Here is a 26,584-nt window from a genome sequence, read left to right on the forward strand (position 1 = left end):
ACTACTTGGCGTTTAGTGCCACGAGCTTCATAAATCGTGCAACAATTCTTTGAAGGTGGCACTAAACGCCACTATCTGGCATTTAGCGCTAGGTGCCTTGTAAACTGGGAAAAGAATTCTATCTAGTGGCGCTAAACGCCACTACTCGGAGTTTAGCGCCAGGTGCGCATTTTCAAGTGGGGACCACACGTGCATTAACAATCCACGGAAAGCTTCTTTGGTTTTTAAATTTATTTTTGAATTAAGACAATATATTATTAGGTTTTAGACTTTTAATTTTGTATCATTTAGGATTAGCTATAAAAGGAGAGAAGATTCAGCTCTTCAGACTCGATTATGCTTTTCTTATTCATTCTGCACTTTTACACTTTTTACAACTCTAGAATTTTCTCTGAGTCATGAGCAACTAAATTTTCATTGTTAAGGTTAGGAGCTCTATTTATTTTAATGGATTAATACTTTTGTCATTCTACTCTTAATCAATGCACTGCTTTAAATTCAAGGATTGATTTTGTTCTTCATCCTAGGAATTAGAGTATATTGGAAGATAACTCTTTTTCCATTTGGAGTTCTTATTGAATCTTGAAAAAAGTTATATCACTAGCATTACATCTTGAAATCAATTCCTCACAACTCTGTAATTATCTGGATTTAACGCGATATGTGACATATAATTGCCTCATTTTTCGGGTACTTAGGGTTTGTGTGGCTCATGAACTAGAATTAGACTAACCTCTAAATTAAATTAAGTGACCAAGGAATTGACAGTTGATTTGGTTAGAGAAGATTAAATTACAAAGGAATTTGGGTTTAATCACTTAAGGTTTGCCATAAATTGAATCTTTTCATGATTAAAGTAGTTGATAAGAATTGTTAATCCGGAAATTTAAACATCTCCAAAGTCTTAACTATTTTCTCATATTATTTTCACCAATCATTCACTATTTGCTTTCTTGAACTCATTGATTTATTATTTTATGCTACTTGGAATTCAAAACACTCATTTCAACTTGTTTAACTAGCCTAATCACTCAACTATTATTGCTTAGTCTATTAATCCTCGTGGGATCAACACTCACTCACCTGAGTTATTGCTTGGTATGACCCGGTACACTTGCTGTTTAGTTTGTGGTATTCAAAAGCCACACCATCACACTCTTGGACTATAGTGTCCGCCACACTCTTGGGATATAGTGCCCGTCACACTCATGGGATATAGTGCCCGACACACTTCCTAAGATAAAGTGCTCCCAAACTCTTGGGATATAGTGTCCGTCATACTCTTGGGATATAGTGTCAACCATTCACGGGATATAGTCCCTGACACACTTTACAAACAAAGAGAAAATGATGCATCTAAAATAGAACAGATTGCACACATTTAACATACTCAAGATCAACAATTCATAAGGCTAGCAGCAATTTCACAACTCAATAATTCAATATCAGTCAATCATTATTATTACAACTCTCATTCATTTCATATTCAGCATTTTCACACTTCTCAAACATAAATCATCATTTCATTATTAGTACTCCCCTCTTTAGGTTCACCTCTCTCCCTACGATTAGAAACTAAGTATCAGACCCTAGAAGGCAATTATAGAGATTTGGAGGCAAGAGAATATGTTTAGATCATAAAATGCAACTTTTCCAAAACAGGGTGTTCATGCGTACGCATGCCCCCCGTGCTTACACATGGATGTAATTCTTGTCATACTCTCGTACGTGAGACCTCTCGCATACGCGGGTTCTCCAAAATAAGGGGAGAGTCAAATACACACCCACACCTCCGCGTACGCGTAATTTCAAAACTGGACATTCTCGCGTACGCGTGCATCTTGCGTACGCATGATAGCAAAATTTGCCAAACTCGCATACGTGTCCACCCCATGCGTATGCGAATATATTGAAATAGAAGCAATTCTCGCATACCCATGCATGTGTCCACATGCATGGCCTGTATTTTTTAGAAAAGCTGCTAAGTTTGCAAAAATTAATTTTTGCATACCGAACTTCAAGTTCGCATAAATTTTTCGTTACAAATCATTTTCAGTCCGTTCTTCAAATGACATAAACTTCACAGACCCAATTTTTATTTGAAATAAATTTAACAAAATTTGAGGGTCCAAACCGCCAAAGTTGGTCAAAAATCAAGTTTTACCAAAAATACCACAACCTCTACTCTTTCCATATCCTCAATTTTAAAACAAAGTTTTGTAACCAAAACTCCTCAAAATATATACACATACCTTCCATCTACCTCACCTCATACCAATATCCCATTTTTCTTCAATCATTCAACAAATTCCATACATACGTTCCACAATTTTCTTCAACCAAATAAATAATAACTATGTTTTCATTTATCGTTATATCATCATCATCATCATCATCGCTAAAAATACATTCTCATAATAAACTCAATATTACCACAAAAGTTACTAAATATTAATAAATTCACATAATTCAATCTATCCTATGGTCAACTAGACTATGTTTTCATGTTACATTACACATTATCTACGAGAAACCAAAATCATCCCTTGATCGATTCCTCTCTAAGCCTAGAACATCTCAATTATCTACAATTCACAAGCTCTGAGCCTTCACCAAATGGACTTCCATCTTCCAATACTCAATTCAAGTCTCCAACTTCATCAATTTGGTTCCAATTTACATAGTTCAATCTAATTCCACACAAACATCACCAAAATCAATATGGGGTTTTCTATTTCAACAATTTCACAAGAATTAGAGGTTCCTTACCGTTACCCATTGATTATTTAGAAAAAGCCCATCAATTTCTTCAAGTTAATTCAATCCTAATACCTCAAAACATCAAAATTCTTAACACCCATTAACTAAAATTTTGAATTTGAAGGAAGGAGTGACTGGGTGAAAAATAACTAATTTCTTACCACTTCGTTCAGATGGTTTCAAAGAGCTCGACGAGGTGGTCGTGTGGCTACAAACGGTGCTGCGATCGGAACTTCGGATTGAGAGATATGTTAGATTGAGCTTTGGAAGTGGATGAAATTAGGGTTTCATGAGACCCTCCCTCATTTCAGCGTGATTCCATTTAATTTTGGGGAAAGAGAAGCTAAGTTTTGGCTTTTATATGATGGGCCTTGGCCCCAATCTAACCGGTTTGGCCCATTAGCCCGTTTTTGGGCCAAAATCTTTAAAATTAGTGTTAACATTCGTATTTTAATTATATCTACTTCTCTAAACTATAAAATTTAATTTTTCTAGTTTCTTTGAATAATAATTAATTTATTAGTTAATTATTTTCTAATTACTTGGAGTTTACATCCTACCCCCTAACAGAAATTTTTACCCTCGAAAATATCGATTACTAAAAAAAAGATGGAAGCACTCCTCTTGGCCTCAATTTCCTAGTTCGATTCCAAGTTTGATACTACGTCTGACATTTCCAATCCTAAACCCTCACTCTGTCATGCGACATAGATGAATGCAGGGTTCCAGCTTCAAACAGAAATCTAAATTACGTGTCCAACATCACACTTACCTCGACCCTGTTGCAACCAACCCGCATCTGTGGCTCTCCCACGTGGACAATCTCTAGACATATGCCCCAGTATCCCACATCGATCGTATAATCCAATGCAAACCTACGCAGCTCATCAGGAGCTGTCTCACCATGGCCTTCCAATAGTAGTGCCAACTTTATAGAGCAATCTTCCGCAAATTGGCTCTTGTTAACCAACTTAGTAAAACTTTTTATCCTTTGTGGATATACGTAATTGAATATTTCCCTCCTGAGTCCCCTCTCGTATTGGGCACAAGCCCATTCTTCGTAATCAACTGGATTTCCTTGGCAAGTCTTTGCAAAATAGCACAAGTTGTTAAATTCTCGGGTATACTCAGCAACAAACATATCCTCCTGCTTCAGCTACCTTAACTTTAACTCCTTTGCGGTGCAAATTGCTTGCGAAAAATATTTCTTGTAAAATTCCGTCTTGAACTTATTCTAAGGAATATCAGTTAACTCTACCTATGAGGTATAACACACCTCTTACCACCAATGCTGAGCATCTCCCTTTAACATATGGGTTACTATCTCTACAAATGTACTTTGGGAATACGCTGAGTTTGTAAAACTTCTCCACATCTCGAAGCCACCAATCAGCCTTCAAAGTATTGACATTTTCATTAAACTGAGGTAGGCCATTCTTAAGGAAGTCAGTAAGGGTCATAGACCAATAATCTCAAATTACATTGCTTGTACTAGCACCAAAGTTTCCATCTTGACGTCCTTGTGCCGATTCGACCACAGGATTTTCTCTCCTAGTACTTTAAAGTCCCAAATTCATGCTCACGAATAAGTATGCTACATATATCAGGCAGATATCCTAAGTAGCATTTAAATATAACCCAAAGTATGTCCAGAAGCATAGTCAGTTTGTCCCTAAGGCTCTATAGGAACGAACTATTCTAATACTATAATGTAACACCCTATCACATAGAGTTTTACGCTTAAGTCATAAAACAGAGGTGGTGAGATATTATGACCTCTAAAATAAAATATATACATAAATATAGTTGAAAGAATGCGTAACTAGGAGCCTTGAAGTAAATCTTAAACAATAAACTATAAAAAGAAAAGTGCATCGCTCACATAAACGGAAAGGCAGATAAAAAAAAGGTAAAGCTGATATGCATAGAGAGCAAAATACCAAATGATACAAAATATCGAGCTCCAGACTTGACCTGCGAAGCCAAGGCCGATCGGAGAATATTTACATATATACATATAACCCATAATATCCCAAAACAGAAAATTGACAACCTATTTCTCCAAGTCACCTCTAAGAGGGACAAACATAAAATATATATAGAGGAGAATCTATATACATATATACATAGCATAAATACAAAATACATCATCCCAAAGACCACACTTCGCTTGCACAGGAAACTTCAGATGCTCAATGAGGTGTCTCTCGACCTGCATTTGAAAAACAACAATATATGTATGGAATGAGAACCGAAGGTTCTCAGCATAGTAATGGTGCTAACATAGGTAATATATAAGGTCCTCGAAAAGCCAGAGGCATTCCTAGAACTCTGACATAAACTTAAAAGAATATGCTAAACTAGAAATTAGGTACATTATCTAAGGTATTCAAGTTATAAATCTAACTTTAACTCAACACTTCACTTTCTGTCTCCTCCAACCCTTCGAAACACCGGTAGAACTACTCTCAGCGTCATCTCCACCAGCATGAGGGATCTCTCAGTTGCAAAGATATACAATACAATCAAGGAAAATACAAGTATAGATAATAGTTACTGTAAACATATCAGATAGCAATTAATCATATATAAGCAATTAGGCAAGCCAAAATAAATGCACACTCATACAAAACATACAAATACATATGATGAATGCCTTTTCTACTGGCCGTAAGCTCACGTGTCGATTATTTTGCCAGAATGCGACAACCCGAATATCATCTCTCTGACATGCATCCACACTCTTCAAATATAGTGCCCGTCACACTCTTGGGATATAGTGTCAGCCACACTCATGGGATATAGTGCCCGCTGCATTTCCTGGGATGAAGTGTTTCCACACTCTTAGGCTATAGTGCCCGCCACACTCTTGGGATATAGTGCCCGTCACACTCATGGGATATGGTGCCTGACACACTTCCCAGGGTAAAGTACTCCCAAGCTCTTGGGATATAGTGCCCGCCACACTCATGCGATATAGTGTCCAACACAGTTTACAAACAGAGAGAAAATGATGTATCCAAAACAGAACAGATTGCACATAATCAATATACTCATCTTTAACACATCAAGATCAACAATTCATAAGACCAGCAGCAATTTTACAACTCAATAATTCAATACCGGTCAATCATTATTAGTATAGCTCTCATTCCATTCATATTCAGTAATTCGGCACTTTTCAAACATAAATCATCATTTCGTAAACTTCCTTCACTACCAAGTTACTCTCGTCTTAAGGTTCACCTCTCTCCCTGTGATTAGAAACTAAGTATCGGACCTTAGAAGGCAATTATAGAGATTTGGAGGCAAGAGAATAGGTTTAGATCATAAAAATGCAACTTTTCCAAAACAAGATGGTCATGCGTACGCATGCCACCCCAAGCATACGCATACCACCCCATGCGTATGCATGGATGTAATTCTTTCCAAACTCGGGTATGCAAGCACCTCCCGTATACGCGGGTTCTCCAAATAGAGGGGAGACTCGCGTACATGCCCACACCTCCACATACGCGTAAGTTCAAAACTGAGCATTCTTGCATACGGATGCATTATGCGTACGCATGATAGAAAAATTTGACAAATTCGCGTATGCATCAACCCTATGCGTATGTGATTATGTTGAAACAGAAGAAATTCTCACATATGCATACATCTGTCCGCATATGCATGCCTTGTATTTTTCAGAAAAGCTGCTAAGTTTGCAGAAATCAATTTTTGCACACCAAACTTCAAGTGTGCATAAATTTTTCGTTACAAATCATTTTTAGTCTATTCTTCGAATGACATAAACTTCACGGACCAATTTTCATTTGAAATAAGTTTGAAAAAATTTGAAGGTCCGGAAACCAAGTTATTGCCCGCCGAAGTTGGTCAAAAATCAAGTTTTACCAAAAACAACAAAACCTCTACTCTTTCCAAATCCTCAATTTTAAAGCAAAGTTTTGTAATCAAAACTCTCCAAAAGATACACACATACCTTCCACCGACCTCACCTCATACGAACCTCCCATTTTTCTTCAATCATTCAACAAACTCCATACATACATTCCACAATTTTCTTCAATCAAATAAATAACAACTATATTATCATATATTATTATATCATCATCATCATCATCACTAAACAACACATTCTCGTAATAAACTTAACATTACCACCAAAGTTACTAAACATTAATAAGTTCACATAATTCAACCTATCTTATGATCAACTAGCCTATGTTTTTACGTTACATTATACATTATCTATGAGAAACCAAAACCATATTTTGGCTGATTCCTCCCTAAGCCCGAAACACCTCAATTATCCACAATTCACATGCTCCAAACCTTTACCAAATGGACTTCCAACTCCCAATACTCCATTCAAGTCTCCAACTTCATTAATTTGGTTCCAATTTATATAGTTCGATATAATTCCACACAAACATCACCAAAATCAACATAGAATTTGCTATTTTAATAATTTCACAAGGGTTAGAGGTTTTTTTATCGTTACTCATTTAAACAAATTCCATCAATTTTCTCAAGTTAATTCAATCCTAATACATCAAAATATCAAAATTCTCAATACCCATTAACTAAAATTTTGAATTTGAAGGGAGGAGTGACTAGGTGAGAAATAACTAATTCCTTACCACTTCGTTCGAAGGGCTCGACGTGATGGTCACGTGGCTGCAAATGGTGCGACGATCGGAGCTCTGGATTGAGAGATATGTTGGATTAAACTTTGGAATAGGATAAAGTTAGGGTTCCATGAGCCCCTCCCTCATTTAATCATGATTTCATTTAATTTTGGGACAAGAGAAGTTAAGTTTTGGCTTTTATATTGAAATTCTGGATCTTTGATATGTGAATTTTGGGATGAACTTGTAAATTGTTGCTGAAATTGTGGTAATGTTTGTAATTTTGTAATTGTTGTTGATTCTTCTTCTGTGTGAACTTGATTTAGTTTGAATTATGGAATATTGGTTGCTGCATTCCCCAATGCTGCATCCTTAGAATCTGATTCTGAATTCTGAAATTGTAAAACTATAAGTGTTGAATTTCCTGCTTCTGGATTTGTTGAATTATTGTTGATTGGTTGAAAATCTTATTTTGATTTGGCTTGAATCTAGAATTTTGCTAGATTTATTGATTATCGTTCAACGTTGCACAAATTCTGGCACAAGTTGCTTTAATTTCTTCATGTATCTTATTCCATTTTTGATCATTTGAATTCAAGCGTTGTAAACTCGTTTGAAACTGATTCCAAAAATCGAGTTCGATGAATCACCATGAAAAATTTGCATGGTGTATGTTCAATGAAAGCACCATTTGATACGAATTTGTATGAAGAGATAGAGAATTAAGTAGAAATTCAGAGAGAATGTGATTGAAATCCCTAAAAGTAGGGTCAAAGAGAGAAAGTAGTGTTTCCAACTACATCATGCCTCTCTCACATTATTACATCATACTCTTATTTATAGCATAATTTTCTAATTGGGTTATGGCCTATAGGCTCAATACTAATCCTATTAACAAATAACTTGTTACAAAGAATATTAAATTTTTTGATAAATTAAATTTTTGTTATAAAACAATTGAAATTTTTTAAACAAATAGATATTTTATTAAAAAATATTTTGAACTTTTGCAACAACTTCATCTTTTATTATAAAACACTGGTTCATTACAAAAGACAACATAATTTGTTAAAAACAAAAAATTAGATTATCATAAAATATTATTATAAAACATTGTTATTCTGTAACAATCACTAATTTTTATTAAAAAAATAATTTTAAATTTGACACCATATTTTTATTATAAATATTCTATTTTTTTATAGTGTTATTCCAAATATTGGGATAAAAATAATACGTTATCCAAAAATAAAATATTAAATAAATTCTTAAATAATTTGGGATATACTACTTGTAGGTCTTTAAGAGAAAAAGAAAATCAAGCCATGAAGAATTGTAATAGTATACATATCCTTCTTAGTCAACGAACATAATTATCTTATTATTACTTTTTTTTTTGTTTAAATTACTGGTATACAAGCACTAGACCATTAAACATTTTAAGATAAATCTTGAGGGGTGATATAATTTAAAGGATAACCTTTTAATTTTGAGGAATGTTAGGACCAGCAACTTTTGTAATTTGTAGTTATTAAATAGCTATCAATGATGGTTTTAATGGTGTGAGATTGATGTGAGATTTCATCCAATAGCTCACTTTTCTTTGCTAGTTACATGCTGGCCAGAATTTAACAAAGTTGATGATTCCCTAAACTTTTCCTTTAATTTTCTGGAATGTACATTGCACTCGCTTTTGTATATTATATTATTGTTAAAGTTATCAATCTTTTAATCATAAAATGTATATCATTACACTCCCTACTGAAATTAGTCAAAGGCTTCAACTTCAAACCATAGTTTATCCTTTTACCTAACCTTAATAATATCTCACTCAAAAAGATAAAAAATAAAAAATAAAACACCGTTATAGTTATTACAAATGTTTGTCATGGTTTTGAATGCTCATCATGCATTGACAAAACAGTCATTTTCAGAAGCAAAATCATAGCGAAGAATCTTGCAGACAAAATAATGAAGGAGCCCACAGTGATATATATCCATAATTATGATATGCATTGTCCGTTTGGTGAAATGCGCTAATGATAGAATCTCTCTCATTATTATTATTATCATCACTACTAATACTATTTTCATAAGCAAAAATTTAAGTAATTTCACAGCATCCATATTAAATTATCCATAAAAAATATTCATAAGTTTAGATGAGAATATTCATAAGTTATATTTATCAAAATGATTCAACACCAATTGTGTTATTGATCTAAATAAGCTAACACGGCCTGGTCCAACCAACCACGCACTACAACTTTTTTTTAGAGTAAAATAATAATTAGATTTTTAATTTTGAGTATTTTGACTTTGAATTAATTAGTCACTAAAAAAATATTAATTAAATTTTCTACAAAAATAAATAATGAATATGTAATATTTTTTTATTAATTTATTAAGTAAAACTTAATGATAGTGTTTATATATATTATTATTATAATAACATAATTATTTATGGAAGAATATCACAAAAATAACAATTTTTAAAGTGAAATTTTATTTGTTCTATTAAGATTTCTAGTAAATAAAGAATAGTTGATAAAAATTATATAGAATATTTCATAATCTAAAACGATATTGTCATTATCGATAACAAAATATATCTGTAATTTCATTTTGTTTCGTATATTCATTAACGAAAGGATATAACGTATTTATCGTATATTATTTAAAAAATTTAATTGATACTTTTTTTTAAGGTTAATTAGTTCGAAATCAAAAAATCTTAAGGACCTAATTGTCATTTAGGTCAGTAACACTAATCTGTCAGGAATATGAGCTATATTTAAGATTTGTTGTCAGACAATAAATTATTACTTACATAAAATGATATTCGAATTTCCTATACTTATTTAAACAAACAAGTAAGCTAATCGATACCAAATCACTACAATTTAAATTACCTGGCAAGATATAAAAAATCTTAGAACATATTCTCTTTTAAATATGTTAGTAATAATGAACATTATCATATATTAAATACATGTCACGAATCACATGGGAGATAAATAATATAGGCATATATTTATGAAAAGATATGGTTTTAGGTCCCATTGTTGAGAGAAAGATTCTTTGAAAGAGAAGCCAAGTGATTAAGTTATCCAAAATTGAAGTGTGTGAATGAATTTTTGTACAAAACAAGGATATGCCACCAAAACTCGACACGTTGAGATAAAGATGCGTTTGGCCAAAAAGTCCAACCACCACCCACCAATCCAATTAATCTTCCAAAAATTTATTAATTAATTAATATTCTGACCTAACTTTTAGCTAGTAGTAGATCTTTCTGGTTTTGCTTGCCTTCCAAAAAATCTATGTCCAAAATTTTGCTTCTGGCGTAATTTGCCTATAAGGATCAAGTGAATATTCCTGAACAATGAACTTGAACATATACAGGAGTACAGGATTACCTTAATTTGTTCAAATGGGTGAGTTGTATAATATTTTTTAACCTTCAATCGATTTATGAAATAACTCATGATTAAATAATTTAAGTTGGTATTTATATCTCGTAAATTGAGATTTTGAAACTGAGCTCTGATATAGAAAAATCTTTGTCAAAAGGTCTTTATTCTTTCTATAGGACTTAATTCAACTATGACAAATTGATGATCATCCTATTAGTTCTTTCTTTTGAAACTTAGTATAATTAAAAGTCTGGTAATCTAATTATAAATGTGGTTTAAATCAGGTAAATTCATCATATGAATAAAGTTTTTTAAGTTTATTTCTTTTATAAGTCAAATTCTAAGTTTTTGTCTTTTGCATAAGTATTTAGTGCTACTAAATTAGTAATTTAATTTGTTAATAATATATAAAGTAATATTTGATATTATGAAATGTTAAATTACTAATATTTTGATTAAATATAAATTTATTTTTTTAGGTTCGATCGGATTGGGTCGAGAGATTTAGAACATAAATAGAACTCGAATAAAAAGTTTAAACTTGTAGATAAAATTAGACTAGAGCTAAAATTTTATACTATCTTATCCATAATTTTTTTTTTTTTGGACATAGATATTATTGTTCTTTAAAATAACTCAATCAACTACCACTTCTGTGATTCTTAATACTCCAATTTCATTGATTCTTTTTTATTTATTTATTTTATTTTTTTTTTTTTGGTAAAAGGTCGTTTGAATCTTTAATACTCCAATCTCATTTATAGTCATTTTTTATATTGGAAAAAACCCCTCATTTTGGGCTGAAGAAAAAGCCTAATCACCTGAAAGAACCAGCCTGGTAAGGCGAGTAATGAGGCCCAAAACGAATGGAACCTTGTTTTTCTTTTTTTGGTGACTGAATGGAACCTTGTTTTAAGTATTGACTATTGAGTCCCTCCTTAACAAAAAAAAAAAAAAAAAACAACTTAGTATTGAATCCTAAAAACTGCGTTTGTTTATAAAAGTAAGACATTGAAATAGGAATACAGAAACAAAATCATATTTAGCAGATAAAACATGAATAAAGATATTATATCCAGAAACATTAAATTAATGTATTTTGTGTCTATCTTAACAGAAAAGACACTGAAACACTAACGAAAGAAACAATTTATTTTTTATATTATGTTTATTAATTTTTTATAATTATATTTTTTATTATTATATTTTTCTTTTTAAATCTTTTGAATGAAAAAAATAGAATATATTAAACTTTTATAATTTATTTTACTTTATCTCTAAATAAAATATAAAATTATTGATTTTTGTATCTCTATCTTTTATATCTTGTTTTGAGTGTCTTATATTGTTCTCAAAACCAAACGCATAGGATTCTGAATTTCCATGAAGGTTCTAGTGGGTTTTTGGGCATAACAAAAACATGTATTGGGCAACAAGAACAAATAACTGACTATTAGATAAAGGCTCCCCAAATACTTAAAAAAAAAATAGAGAAAAGGATTGTGAAAGTATAGAATGAACGTTGTTGTTTATTCATGGTGTCCAAATCACATTAGGGCCGAAAAAGAAGATTGTACCACGGTGGCCAATATGAAAATTGATATGAAATCAAAGGAGAAGAAGATAAAAGTAATTAAGGCAAGACGAGAAGAGACAAACGTGAAGCATTATAAGAAGACATGGCTTACCTCAAAATGTAGAGAGAGACAACTTGTTCTTTCTCTTACAAAGTACAGAGCAGTTCGCAGTTTGTACCTCACTGAATCGCCAGCGACAGTGATGACGACTGCAGATGCATGCTTCGTAAGCTGGTCGACGTTCTACAACATCTTTTTTCGGCAACCAAAGTAGACAATGATCTTAGCTCTTTTAGGGCATAGTTCTTATCGAAGAAGAGGAGTGGAAAGGATAAAGATGTTTGGCACGAATAGAGTCTAATTTCTTATTCTAATCTAACTGGAAAAAATCAGAAATAACTAAAAAATAATAAAAACAGAAATAATATGCAATATCCTCACTTAACGTCTCTAATGCGTTCTTAATGTCTGGATACTTTTGATAAACGGGGTTAAACTTTTATGAGTATAAAATTTATTTTTGATCTCTCATGAGTAGTTTGTCAGCATTCGTCCTATATATATATATTTTGTGATAATATGGGATTGGGGTTACTGTTTCTCAAAGATTTTTTTGTGATGACTGAATTTGTTTAGATATTGTAGTATAAACAGAAAATTTTCTAGATACCGTTATAATATGTGTATTATGTAGGAATTGTATAAAAATAAGCATTGCAAGGACCTAATTTAAAATGTTATAAATTAGAGTATTCGTTAGTATTAGAGGTTCTAAGAGTTGAATTGGGTCAGTACAAGGAGATTTAGAGTATTTTCTGGTCTTAGCTACTCGTTTAGTTGGGTTTAATAGTCAAATTTATTTTTAAAAAATTACTAATTTTTTAAATTGATTCCTAAAATATTAAATTAGTCATATTAATCTTTAAAATATAAAATATAAATTAAATTAGTCCTTTCATTAGTTAAATGACGACATATCATATTAAGTGTCACGTAATATGATGAGATAGCAAGTTAATGGCATGTGCGCCATGTGTTATCTGGCATGTCATAAATTTATTTTGACTTAAATTAGTATCTAAAAATACATTCATAAGTTATTTTCATTTTTAAAATTTTAATATTAATTCAAATTAATCCTTTGAATTTGTCTTTTTTATAATATTAAATTTTTTATATTTTAATTATTACAAATTTATTTTTTTTATTTATATTTTTAGATTTTACATTTTAAAATTCTAGTTTTTTTGTAGTGAAATTCTTTTATATAAATATCAAACTATTATTAATTATATTTTAAAAATTTTAATCTTTTGGATCTCACCTAAAAATTTAGTCCAAGCTATCATGAGTTATCTATTTTTATCTTTCTATATTTGTTTTAGTTCAAAATTCTTTTTAACAAATTAATTTAAAAAAAAATATGATAATTGAGAAAACATAGAGAAATGGCAATAACTAAGTAATAATAATATTACAAAAACTACATTAAGATATTAAGATTTAACAAGTGATCCCATAAATCGATTTTTTAATTATTGAGTTTTACCACATAAATTAAACAATAACAAAATTATAAATTTTAAAAACTTAAAAAATTTAAATTTTAAAATAACTACTATATTTATTTAGTAAAATTAAAAAAAAAATTAAGTATATAATTAATAATAGTTTGATAAAATCATTTAAATAAAAAAAATTCACTACAAAAAATATAATTTTAAAATATAAAATTTTAAAATACAAATAAAAAAATAACTTTGTAATAATTTAATTATTTTTATTATTTTATGTAAAAGATTTTTTTTTGTTTATTAAGATTTAAAAAAGATATTAAAATTAGTAGCATTAAAAATTATTAAAAATTTAATATTATGAAAATAAGAGAAATTTATATAAAAACTAATTTAATCAATTTTTAAAATTTTAGGAATAAAAATAATTTACATGTATATTTTTAGGGACTAATTTAATTCTAAATAAATTTATAATGTGCCAAATGACACATGGCATGCCATATGTTGCCAATTTGTTTGAAATACCAACCAATCATCTTTTGATACGTAATATTAATCTATTACATCATCATACCAAATAGCAGTTAATATAATACATCATCGTTTAACTTACGAAAAGACTAATTTAACTTGTAATTTAACTTTTAGGATTAATATAACTAATTTAATCTTTAAAAATTAATTTAAAAAATGAGTAATCTTTCATAAACGAATTTTAATTATTAACCTACTTAGTTAGTATAGTCTTTGTTATATTATCAATTCAGAATATATAAATTTGTACTATATATTATTGTATATACGAGATAACAACTTGTACTTATACTTTTAATTATGAAATACGACTCCTCATTTCACCTTATTTTTAGGAACATTCATAATTAGTGGCGAAACTTGAAACAAAATTTTGAGGGGACAAATAGAAAATAATTATCATTTTTGATATGAACCCATTTAAAATAAGCTCGTTTAATCTTATCTCTCTGGTTTGGGTGATATTGCCAAATTTAAAGCCCTTTTTCAAGATCTCGTTCCAAAAAGTTAAAGTTAAAGTCATCAGATGTAACTTTTTGAACTTTTGAAGGTTATATCTCACTTTCTTCGTGATTCATTAATGTAGAAAAACTATCTACAGGTGTTGATATTGTAAAAGTTATATGTTCTTCTTCTTAAATATTAGCCTTCCTCTTAAAAAATGTATCAATTCTTTGATTTTTCATTATTATTTTATATAAAAATTTAAATATATATCCTGTAAAATATGTAAAGAAGAAGTTAGAAGGACAAAGATCAAAACTTATTATATTTATTGAATTTTTTTTATTAATTTATACAAATACAATAATATTAATACTTATTGAATATTCTATTATTTTTTATCATATAAAAAATTAAATTAAATAAATAGTAAAATATAAAATAATATTAAATTAAATAAATAAAAAATATCTAATTTTTTATATTTGAACTTAAAGATAAAGAGAGTGTTGTTTATTGAACTTATTAGATACTTTAAGTCATAGTAAAGTATTTAAGTCAATTGAACTATTTTCTATCTTTTGAAAAAGTACTACTAAATTTTTTATAAAAAGTTTGGGAGGCCATGACCCCCTTGTCTAAACTAAGCTCCGCCACTGCTCATCATGAAAGATCTTAGTATCTTTTATGATATCAAGTTTCAATCACTACAATAAAAAACATCAATGATCACACTTTTATGAGAGTGGCGATTGATTAGAGATTTGACTATATTTTTTTTTGTTACGGTTCAAAAATGTGGTAAAAGAGGTCAATAACCACACTTTTATAAAAGTGGCAATTGATTAAAAATTTAGCCACTTTTTTTGTAAATATAGTCATAAAGAAAACAGGCACGCTTTTGAAGCATAGAGACATAATTTCATTATAATGACATTTTAAAATCGTGGCCATTTCTTATAATTCTTTTGGCACGCTTAAAAAGCATGGCCAAAAGTTTCCCAACAAAAAAAAAGCTTTCGTTCTTTCGTCAAAACGTGACACTCCTAATAACGTAATAACAAAGCCCCTAAAACCCTAAGTGATACTCACTCACGCAGCGCCTCCCTCAGTCCCTCCCTCACCCTTATTCTCAGAATCTCCGTTCTCCTCCATAGCGCCTCCCTCCCTCCATCCGTAGAGTCGTAGATCGTAGTGCGTCCCTCCTCCTCCTCCATCTGCGACGCTGTTCTTCTGCCCTGCCATCCTTCTCATGCAATCCACGGCGGTGGCGCGTTCCTCGTCGCCAAGTCGCGAGTCCCTACCGCGGCGCTCTTCTCCGTCAAAGAAGCAGCAGCAGTTCTATCACTATCAACAGGAATGGAAGAGTAAAGGACATCATTCTGAAGCGGAAGATCGGAAATGGGTCGTTCTCGGCGGTGTGGAGGGCGAGCACAGAGGCACCGACGAAGAGGTGGCAGTGAAACAGGTCTTCCTCTCCAAACTCATCCCCCGCCTTAAGTCATCGATCCACTGCGAGCTCAATTTCTTGTCCTCCGTCAACCACCCCAACATCGTTCGCCTCCTTGATTTCTTCCAGGTTCTTCTTTTTTAATTTTAGTCCCCTTTTATTTGAATTCCCTTTTTCTTATTTTTTAAATTAAAGTGAAATATGTCGAAAAAATCAATTTTTTGTTGCATAATTGAAGGATCATTTTATTATTGTTATTTAAACTTTCGCTATTTCTGATTTCTACTTTAGTATGAATGTATGATGGATGTGCGTACTTGGTGATGGAGTTCTGTGCTGGAGGGAACCTTGCTTCTTATATCCGATCCCATGGGAGAGTTCAACAATAAACTGCCCGAAGATTCATGCAGCAGCTTGGTAACTCTTTTTCCTGCATTCTTTATTGAAGTATTCTTTTGGTGTTGGAGCATGTTTTTAGCCTTGCAAGTTTGCAACTAAGGAGTTTGGTCCTGTGTTTTGTAGGTTCTGGTATGAAAATATTACAAAGTCATGGTATCATTCATAGAGACTTGAAACCAAAGGTAAAGCTAAAATGAAAAATGTATGTGACGTTGTTGCTACTTTGGTTTGAGATGCCTATTACTACATTAACATTTATGTGAAGTAAATACTTACTTCGGTTGGTGGATTGGGAGGGCCATTAGTAAATACTTACTTTAGGAAATGTTGTATTGAGAGACATTGGTGGATATATTCAAGAAAAGGTGTGTTATTAATTGTATGCAGTTAGAGCACCCCATCAATGAAAAAGAGATCAAGTAAGTCACTTTAATAATATCTTCTAAATTCTCCCTCTTTTAAATCCTTTTAGATACTAGTACGTATTTCTTTTCATGTAGCTCAACTCAAGAATAGCATATACTGAAGCTTACTCGAATCATAAGTTGTGCCCTCTTTCCAAGATTCAGGTATGTATCTATGTTTTTTCTTCTTTCTTTTTTTTTTTTTTTTGATAATTGAATAAGGCTCAACATTCAAAGTGAATGGAGCAAATTTTACTAGTTTATGAAACTATATCAATTATTGAGAAGGTAGGTGCCCAAAACTATGACGATCATTTTGGAATTTCGACCAGCCCAAATGGAAAGTTCCATGTGTTTTTATCTGCGAAAAGTGCTGTGGATTCAGGAGTGTACAATGCTACAAACTCACTACATAGAATTGATTGGCCAACCTGTGGAAAACTCACTACAAACTGCATCATGATAAGTGTATAAGGTATATATTTTTATCTGCTATGGTTTTATTATTTCTTTCTAATTGAAGCTCAACTTTATACGCACAATAGTGATGAACAATGATGCATTTCAACATTTTAATAATGAGACATCTCTTTTTATGTTCTTTTCAGGTTGATATGGTTGTTACTGATGGGAGCAGAATTTTGGGACTTGGAGATTGGAGTTCATGGAAATGGCAATCCATTGGGAAGCTTGATCTGTATGTTGCAGCTGCTGGGATAAATCCTAAAGGGTATATGTGCAACATTTACCATTTATTATTTCTTTCAAACTATTTAAATATTGATGAACTTAATAGCTCTAAGATGTCTGTGTTAAAATGTCCAAGTTTTTGTTTAAATGTTATGATGAGTAATACTTAAAAAGCATTTTTTGATCGAAGTTGCTTTTCATCAGAGAGTTCGCACCCTGGGATGATTCCGTCGCCGTGAATGACATTGTTGCTGGTCTAAAAGGATTCAGAGATGATGATGTGAAGCCATTTTCTTCTGGTTTGAATTCAGCTGAGACACAGGTTTGTTTGTTGATAGAAATAATTTGATTCTTTTTCTTGTTAATGTAGGAATATATACAAGTAACTCAACAAGGTAATAAACTTAAATCTAATGCCATTGACATGAATACATGATTTTATTGCATTGATCTTGATTAGAACGAAAGTAGAGGATTTTCTTCTCTCTGTTTTTCATACAAAGTTTTTGACTAATGAAATTTCTTAGGATCCTCTATTCGTTGTATGTCTGATTCCGAATTGAAATAATTTAACAAACAAAGTATGCAATAAGTTCTTTTTCTAGCTAGGTTTATTCCCTGGCTCCCTTCATTCTTTGTCTCAATGTTTCGGCAATAATAATTAGAACTAGATATTTAGCATTAGAAGAGGGATATTGAGCTAGCGTTAATTTTTTTTATTGACTTTACATTATTATTGAGGAACCTTCAACATGGGATAGTAGTAGTTAATTATTTTGATAATAGTTTTATTGTCTATTACTAATATATATATATATATCAAAAGCTAATTAAAAAGGCAATGATGGCTGTGAAATATTTGGAGAATATATGTTAGGTATCTAAGGAAAGTGGGAAACCACACCTTAAAAGCTAGCTGTTAAGGGGGAAGAACCACTCTCCTTATATACAACATCAAGCATCCCATACTACTCGATGTGGGACTTTGAGCACCCATAATACCCAAGTCCCTAACAATATATTATTAAGATTTCATTCCTATGAAAATATGTTAAGGTATCTGATTTGTTTGATAAACTGAATTTGGCAGATTACAAAAAATTAGGCTAGAGTGGTTATCCTTGTTTGATACTGTTTTCAGCAGGTTTTTCATTTCATTTCATTTCTTTTCTTTTCTTTGCTTTATATGAACTTTGGTTGTTGCTTCAGTACCAAGGTTGTCTTGCCATGTAATGTACTCTCTTGCTGCTAATCTTCATTCCTTGAGTCATGGAAATTGATGAATTATTGCTGTTATATAGGCCATGTAATTGCAGTGCCAGTGTGGGAGAACCATCAAGCAGTGCTGCACAGGCAAGCATTTCCTTTTGCTTTGTAACTTGGATCCTTGAGATTCTATTGTCCCTGGATACCTTTTTTGGGTGGCTTGAGCATAACCTTTTATTTATTGAATTGAACAGGCAACAGGCTTGATAGCGGCAGGGAAGGAATTGCAAGGACTTAGAGCTCTGAATCTAAATAAATTATTGAGGGATTCTGAAAATTTTACTATCCAATACTGTGCAAAAAATGGATTATTGCTCAAGGTCGTCTCATAGTCGGCTTCATCATGCTCTTTTATATCTTGTTTTATCATACTGTTTTTCCTAATGGATTATTTTGATCATTTGAAGATTGTAATAACACTAGTTTGTAATTTTGTATCCCCAATGTGATTACAGATATTTCTAAATGATGTAAAACTGTTTGACCTGCTGCTTGACTTTGTTTATTACATATCTATTGTTCTTGGTGGTTGCAAACAGGTTTTACTCTGTTCTGTTCATTTAATTTGGTAAGGATATACAAGATTTTTTTTAATTTGATAAGGATAAAGCCACGCTTTAAAAGTATGGCAGTATCTCTTGCTATTATAATGCTTTAAAAGCGTGGCAAAAAAAGCGTAACGATAAGTCAACTCCTCCCCCGCCCTCTTTTTCCCGTCTCTCTTGTTTTAAGTTTACTTCCTGTACACTTTATTTACATTTTTGTTAATTAATGTAATAATAAATTATTGAATATTTGTACAAATGATTTATTTTTACCCATTATTATCTATATAATCATGAGGTCTTTTAATACAAAACATCACTAATTATAGAGAGTCTGATTTAATCGATATACAGAGAGATAAATTGTGTAGATGACCTGCTTGTAAAATAAAGTGCCTAAATAAATTCGAATTATGGTGAATGGTTGGCTCCAGACGATGATCTTTGTCAAATTGATTGTATTGATGCTGTCATTTAGAAAGAATTAGTGCTTCTTTTTGTTTTTCTTTCCTTTGTTGTTTACCAAAAACAAAATTTTCGTCACTTAACGAATTAAAGTAATTAATATCTACAATTATTCTTTTAAAAAGAATCATACTTATCCACGTGATGAATACCTAATTATATATTAACTTAAAAGGAATTTGTTGGAAAAAAAGAAAAATGATGGATGTACGGAAAATGGTTTGAGGAATGAGCATGGTTTGAGGGGAATAAATAGCAAAGTAAGCATTAGATTTAGTCAAAAGAAAAGAAGCATGTGTTTAAGAAAACTATAACTAACTATTTTGTTTTGCCCTTCTTTTGGCGCGAAACGTGGATTCAATAACCGAAACAATAGCACCTATTAACCCACACACCCACACACACACTCTCTCTTCGTTACACCACCACAACCCTAATTCCCAATTTCCCCAATTCACCAATTCTAACGCACACAAATCGAATTACAGGGAGAAGAAGAAGAAGAAGAAGATAAGAATGGCGCAGGTACAAGCCGAAGAGAAGATGATCCCTGAGGATCCAGAAAAAGGTGGTAGCGGGGGTGCTGCTGCTGCACAAGAGAGTGCGCAATCGGGTTTCAAGTTCAATGCGCAAGCACCTGAATTTGTTCCAAGATCGCATACGCAGGTTCCGATTTCCGGTTATTTCTATCCCTGCTTTCAGATTCTTGGTGGATCTTCTGATTCGGATTGGTTCTACGTTGGAGATCATGATCCTGCCGCATGTTTGATCCCTGCCGCTGCCACCTCCGCCATCGCCGCTGCTCCAATCCCTAATTGCTCCAACAAGAATGTCCTCACCCCTGATCTCCAGCAAAAGATCATCAAGCAGGTGCATTCTAATTTCATTCATCTTTCCTTATCGAAATTCAATTTTGTTTTGCATTCTTGAGCTATTGAAATTGATGATCTTTGATTGGATGTTGTTTCATTGAACTTTTGCCATTAGAATAAAATAATTATAGCTGTTGTTCAGGGTGTAATTGTTATTACTTGAACACGTTCATCCATTGCCAAGTGTCATGGTTTGGTTTGGTTCGGTTCGATTCTGACTCCCACCTCAATGTGCATGCATATGTGATAAATGGATTTCTCTTTTTTGGGGGGTTAAATTATTTGACATAGATAATACTTTTATTTATTTATTTATTTATTTGGAGTTAACTAATGTTGTTTGTTGTAATAAGGGAACTTGCATTGCCTATCAAATCTAAAGATCGTAAATTGATGTGATAGGTGGAGTACCAGTTTAGTGATATGAGCTTACTGGCAAATGAATCTTTTCAGAAACAGGTGAATAAAGATCCTGAAGGTTATGGTAAGGATTGTAAAATGCTGTTAGTCACAAATTTGGTTCCTTTTAATGGTTTCAAGATTGGAATAATCTCAGTCATGGATTTTGGTTCTCTGACAGTTCCAATAAGCCTAATTGCTTCAACCAAAAAGATCAAATCCCTAACTAATAACACTCATCTAATCACCCAGGCTCTCCGTTCATCTTCGAAAGTTGTAAGTATTTCTGATGAAGTATTTGTGCTGTATGATATCCTAAAAGAAACATTATTATCTTGGTCTTCCTCCTATGGACTGATATACCCTTAAATAATGCAAAATTTGAAGGTTTTGAGTCCTGATGGCAAGAAGGTTAAACGTAAAAACCCTTTCACCGAAAAGGATAAAGAGGAATTGCAGGTAAAGAACTGAGATTTCCGTTGTTCACATGGATAATCTCAAAACTACAAATTTTGTAGCATAATCTAAATTTAAAGTGCTTTTCTTTATCTTGCAGTCTCGTACTGTTGTGGCAGAGAATTTACCGGATGATCATTCCCATCAAAATATTCAGAAAATATTCTCTGTAGTTGGAAGGTGAATTTATTTTTGTCCATCCTTTGCTTAATTATATGTAATATATACTTTTTCAGTTTAACATTGTGATTGATGGTTGATATGTGAACAGTGTGAAAACAATTAGAATATGCCATCCCCCAGAATCCAATTCTTCACGTCCAAAGGGTGATTTTTTCATCAGTAACAAGGTACACAGACATTTCCATAACATGTTAATATGTTTTTCTGAGTGGTTAAATGATACTTAGGGGTTTTCTTTCCTTTTTGTGGCTTTTTCCACTCAAGCTTCATGCACTTGTGGAGTATGAGACACCGGATGTAGCTGAGAAAGCTGTGAGTAAATTCTTCAGTAATATCTATTGGTAAGTTACTCAGGATTCTGTTATTCATCTGTAACAGAGAAGACCTGTCTTTACTTTAGGTTGAGAAGTTAAACGATGAAAGGAACTGGCGGAAAGGTATGCGAGTAAGGGTGCTGTTTAGATGTTCGGTAAGTTCATGGCTGAAATGAATATCCCATGATCGTATGTCTATTGTATCTCTTGAATTTCATATGTGTCTGCAATACGAGTTTTTAATTTCAACTTCGCAGCCCAAATCTGTCCTGAAGAGCAGAAAGTCGGATTTCGATGGCTATTTGGATGACGATGACATGCTAAATTCTGATTCTGCTGAGGATTCGTCTCATTCAAACAACACTGAATTAACTGCTGACACTAATGTAAGTATCATTCATGCATAACCAGTGTCATCAGATGAAAACGTGTTATTTCTTTCTTTATGTCATGTATTCTTTCTAATCTCGTACAAGATAAATTCAGGTACTTTACCATTCTATATGCATGCATGGAACCTGGTTCGAATGTTGAGCCTGTTTTCAAGGATATACAGACTTCTGTTTTTTCATGCATTCTACATTTCAACAATTTGTAGATTTCCAAACACTTTCTTTTCGGAATTGTATGTATGTTAGTTTCTTTTCAATCAATGTGACAAGTTCCGAAATGAGATCAATAAATCTGCAGGTTGACGAAAATTCAGTAGGATCGAAGAAAGGATGGGCTAGAGGCCGTGGAAAGGGAAGAGGACGCACTCAAATTCACGCTGGTCGTGGCCTACTTGCGCCACCTTCTCAACCGAGCAGCGTTGTCCTTTGCGAAGCATCTACTAAATCCAACACCAAGGGCCCGCGAATGCCAGATGGGACAAGAGGTTTCACCATGGGGCGGGGCAAGCCGATCAACTCTCCCGCTCTAGCCTCTTCGCCTCAAGAGTGATGAGTGTTTTTTTGCAAGTTTTTTTACCGTATGCTTTCCTAGTGAAGTTTTAAGGAACAACTTTTGTATTTCAGTTCTCACCACCGCAGTCTTCAACCTCAGCAAATTGATTTATGTGTGGCATGGGAAGATGGTTCCGATCTTTACGAGTTTTGGTAATAATTCAAGATGTATAGTGTTTTATGGTGTGGCAGATACTGAAGACAAGCGGCCACAGTTATCTCAAATTTTGATAATTTGCTTGTCTTAGAAGCATTCACTTTAACTAGAATCACTATGAATGGAATAGAACAAGAACTCTCTTTGTCAAGATTCCCCTAATTCATATAAATCATAGTTAACTTTTTTTTCCCCCTTGAACACCCAACTCTTGGCACATAATACACTAATTTGATCATTTTTAAATTTTAATGTGATATGGGTGAATAGTTATCCCGGCCTTTAATCATTTTTTTAAAAGACCACGAGACTTTTAGTAAAAAAAAAAACCTTCATCATATTTAACTTGGTGAAACGTAAAATTGGTTAACCCAACTGTCAATAATATCTCTCTTGAGTTAATGGAGCATGCTTACATGGTGCGTTAATCAGTTGACCTTTTTTGGAGGATTTCGTTTTTTGAATAATTGTCAAGGGTCATTTAAAATTTTTTAAATATCTAAGAATGAGATTGCTAATTGTTATTACTAATCCTATCTATTTGTTATTAGTTATTCCAAAATATTAAACTTTGAATATTTGATGTTATATCTACTTGATGAGTTAACATAAATAAACTCATTTATTGTATCTATTTTAGATAAAATATTGTATTAACTTTTTTATTATTTATTATAAAATAGAATATGTATTTTTTTTAATAATAATGAGTTTATGTGAATTATGATAGTTAATTTAAATTAAATACAACTAAGACTTAACATAATCTTAATAATATAATATTTTTACAATTTTTCTAAGTAACAATGAAAAGATTAAAAAAATATATTTTTTATTTAATTTTTATAAGTAAAAAATATTTAAAAATCACTTATATTTTTTTATTCTTACACAGTAAATTTAGACAATTTATATGAAAAAAAAACAAGAAATAGAAAAAGAAATCATAAAACAACTTCTAACAATTATTTTTAAAAGACAACAAGGTTTTAACAAAAAAAATTTGTCAATCTTAATTACCACTTAATAGATAAATTAGCTATTTAACGTGTTACGGAGGCATATTCTGTTAACCCAAATAAAAATATTAACAAAGGAGTTAATCAATCTCACATAAATATAAATCAAAAATCAAAAAAAGTTTTTTTTTTTTAATTATTGAGAATTTTATTATCTTTCAGTATAATTATCAGAGTCGTTTATGATTTTTCTTTATGCGATATCTATTTTAATATTCAAACTTTCAGTTCTTTCTTAACTTGAGATTGAGTTGAATGCTTAATTGACACTTATTTTTAAGTGCACAAATACAATTAACATAAAATGAGTGGGAAAAAGATAAATAAGTGCCAGTTATTACGAATAATCTCTTTGCTTTTGTGCCTTGTATTTTACGTTTGGATAGACATACATATTGGTACAATGCAGATTAAAGTAATCCTCAATAATGCATGATTGCAGGGCAAGAAAAGAAAGTAAAATAGAGAAGCGTGGTCCAATCAATTTTTTTTTTTTTTTTTTGAAAGAAAAATGGTTACATTCAATGATTCAAATAAAGCTTGGTTTATATTTAATCATATTTCTCTTTGGAAAAGTCGATATCAATTATATGCTTAAATCTTTTACCTTCGATCAAGGCAAAAAGGTTAAGCTAATAATATATAGCCTATCTTACTAATTTAGGATTGAAAGATACCCCGCCATGTTGAATATTTCTCTTTTCCCTTATTGAAATGTAGGAAAGATGGGATTTTTTTTAAATAAATAAAAAATATTTTATTTACCAAAATATATAATTTGTAATATTTTTTTTTTTATCAAAATTCGTCATATCTCTTATTTTGTTTACAGTATAAACGAAATAAAAATACACATATAAGACTTAAGAAGTTAGATGTGTATATTTCGTTTATAGTGTAAACGAGATACATATTTTTTTGTTTTGTTTATACTGTAAACGAGATATGTTTTGACAAATTTTCAGTAACTATAAAAGGATGTGCAACCTTTTGTGTTCTCCACAAACATTTCACTTCTTCTCCTCTTTCATTTTTTTTCCAAAAAATAACACAAAATGTCTAGTAGTAGTGGGTATGTGGTTGTAAGTGTATATCCCAATTGCCATATGAGAAACAGTGATATTAGCGTAATATTTGAGTGCGAGAATCTCAGTCTCACACCATGTGTGAAAATTACAGAAGCATCCACCCACCGACTCTCCATGCTCGCGTAATCCGAGGTGGTATACAACGTCCTGTAGGGTGATGGTGCACTCACCCCATGGCAGGTGGAAAGTGTGAGTCTCAGGATGCTATGGCTCTACGAATGTGGTGATCAAGGAATTGTGAAATACGAAGTTCCTGAGTGGCACTGTGTTGCCGAAGTCAACCTCCCTCAGGTAGGGGACAATGGCATCCGGGTGGGCGAGTGTGTGACTCACTTGCCTGGGGAGAAGCAGGCGAGTGGTGCAGATTTTCTATATCCACAAACTAACCGGTAGGTGCACAGGGTCGTACTAAGTAATACCTCACGTGAGTGAGGGTCGATCCCATGAGGATTGATAGACTGAGCAACAATGGCCGAATGACTCACTTAGTCAGGCAAGCATAAAGTTGTGTTTTGAGAGTTGTAAAAAGCATCAAACAGTAAATTTAGAGAATTGGAAAGCAAATAAAGTGTTTGGTGTAAAATCTATGGGAGAAAGCAGTTAAGGTTTCGGAGTTGTTTACTCATCTGGATTAAGTTTTCTTACTAACTATTTTAATCATGCAAGATTCATTTCATGGCAAACTGTAATTAACTAAACCTTAATGTCTTAGTGATTTAGTCTCCTCTAACCCAAATCAACCGCCAATGTCTTGGTCACTTAATCGTAGATGAGAAGGTTAAGTTCAATTCAAGTTTATGGCCACAAGTCCTAAATACCCAAAGTTAAGAGGATTATATGTCACGTATCTGAATAGTTCAAGTAATTAGCAATTCAGGAGGAATTTGCTTTCAAGCTGTTGTTCAAGCGAGATAACTCTGTCGAGAATCACAAGAACACATAGAATAAGGGTTATACTATCATTTTACCCAGATCCATAAGATGAAGAACGAAAGCAATCATTGAAACTGAATCAATACATTAATTAAAATAGAAAAGAAATAGTTTTAATCTA

The 26,584-nt window shown here is 32.0% G+C and overlaps 2 protein-coding genes and 1 long non-coding RNA gene across 18 annotated transcripts; 2 read left to right on the top strand and 1 right to left on the bottom strand.

Moving 5' to 3' along the window:
- Positions 1-10,312: 10,312 nt before the first annotated feature.
- Positions 10,313-12,729, bottom strand: LOC140182818 (uncharacterized). Its single transcript, XR_011878962.1, has 2 exons — positions 12,496-12,729; positions 10,313-11,744 (listed from the first exon to the last, which is right to left on the bottom strand). It is a non-coding gene; the product is annotated as an uncharacterized lncRNA (long non-coding RNA).
- Positions 12,730-15,825: 3,096 nt separating this feature from the next.
- Positions 15,826-19,624, top strand: LOC112782831 (uncharacterized). Of its 16 annotated transcripts, none has more exons than XM_072229288.1 (9): positions 15,868-16,458; positions 16,621-16,746; positions 16,852-16,910; positions 17,229-17,297; positions 17,425-17,607; positions 17,741-17,862; positions 18,027-18,144; positions 19,124-19,175; positions 19,283-19,624. In XM_072229288.1, the coding sequence occupies exons 6-8, from the start codon at positions 17,747-17,749 to the stop codon at positions 19,130-19,132; spliced, it is 243 nt and encodes an 80-aa protein (XP_072085389.1). In that variant the 5' UTR covers positions 15,868-16,458; positions 16,621-16,746; positions 16,852-16,910; positions 17,229-17,297; positions 17,425-17,607; positions 17,741-17,746; the 3' UTR covers positions 19,133-19,175; positions 19,283-19,624. The 16 variants fall into 15 exon arrangements, 9 of the variants coding, with proteins under 9 accessions (XP_072085382.1, XP_072085383.1, XP_072085386.1 ...); XR_011878248.1 differs by having other exon boundaries at positions 15,853-16,458; positions 16,852-17,147; positions 17,421-17,607; positions 18,013-18,144; XM_072229282.1 differs by having other exon boundaries at positions 15,853-16,458; positions 16,852-17,147; positions 17,421-17,607.
- Positions 19,625-20,377: 753 nt separating this feature from the next.
- LOC112782833 (la-related protein 6C) lies at positions 20,378-23,624 on the top strand. Its single transcript, XM_025825456.3, has 10 exons — positions 20,378-20,968; positions 21,373-21,454; positions 21,551-21,645; positions 21,757-21,828; positions 21,926-22,005; positions 22,097-22,175; positions 22,273-22,320; positions 22,409-22,477; positions 22,580-22,708; positions 23,013-23,624. Exons 1-10 carry the CDS (start codon positions 20,615-20,617, stop codon positions 23,262-23,264), a joined length of 1,260 nt encoding a protein of 419 aa, XP_025681241.1. The 5' UTR covers positions 20,378-20,614; the 3' UTR covers positions 23,265-23,624.
- Positions 23,625-26,584: the final 2,960 nt, after the last annotated feature.

This window comes from Arachis hypogaea, chromosome 20, assembly GCF_003086295.3.
Source record: "Arachis hypogaea cultivar Tifrunner chromosome 20, arahy.Tifrunner.gnm2.J5K5, whole genome shotgun sequence".
Lineage (NCBI taxonomy): Eukaryota > Viridiplantae > Streptophyta > Magnoliopsida > Fabales > Fabaceae > Arachis > Arachis hypogaea.

Excerpts from the sequence above, each read along its gene's own strand:
- LOC112782831 (XM_072229281.1), top strand. The coding sequence starts at position 17,747 with ATGGTTGTTACTGATGGGAGCAGAATTTTGGGACTTGGAGATTGGAGT. Across the intron at positions 17,863-18,026 it reads GCTGGGATAAATCCTAAAGG|AGAGTTCGCACCCTGGGATG; the intron begins GTATATGTGCAA and ends GCTTTTCATCAG.
- LOC112782833 (XM_025825456.3), top strand. The coding sequence starts at position 20,615 with ATGGCGCAGGTACAAGCCGAAGAGAAGATGATCCCTGAGGATCCAGAA. Across the intron at positions 20,969-21,372 it reads AGCAAAAGATCATCAAGCAG|GTGGAGTACCAGTTTAGTGA; the intron begins GTGCATTCTAAT and ends TTGATGTGATAG. Across the intron at positions 22,176-22,272 it reads ATTTTTTCATCAGTAACAAG|CTTCATGCACTTGTGGAGTA; the intron begins GTACACAGACAT and ends TTTCCACTCAAG.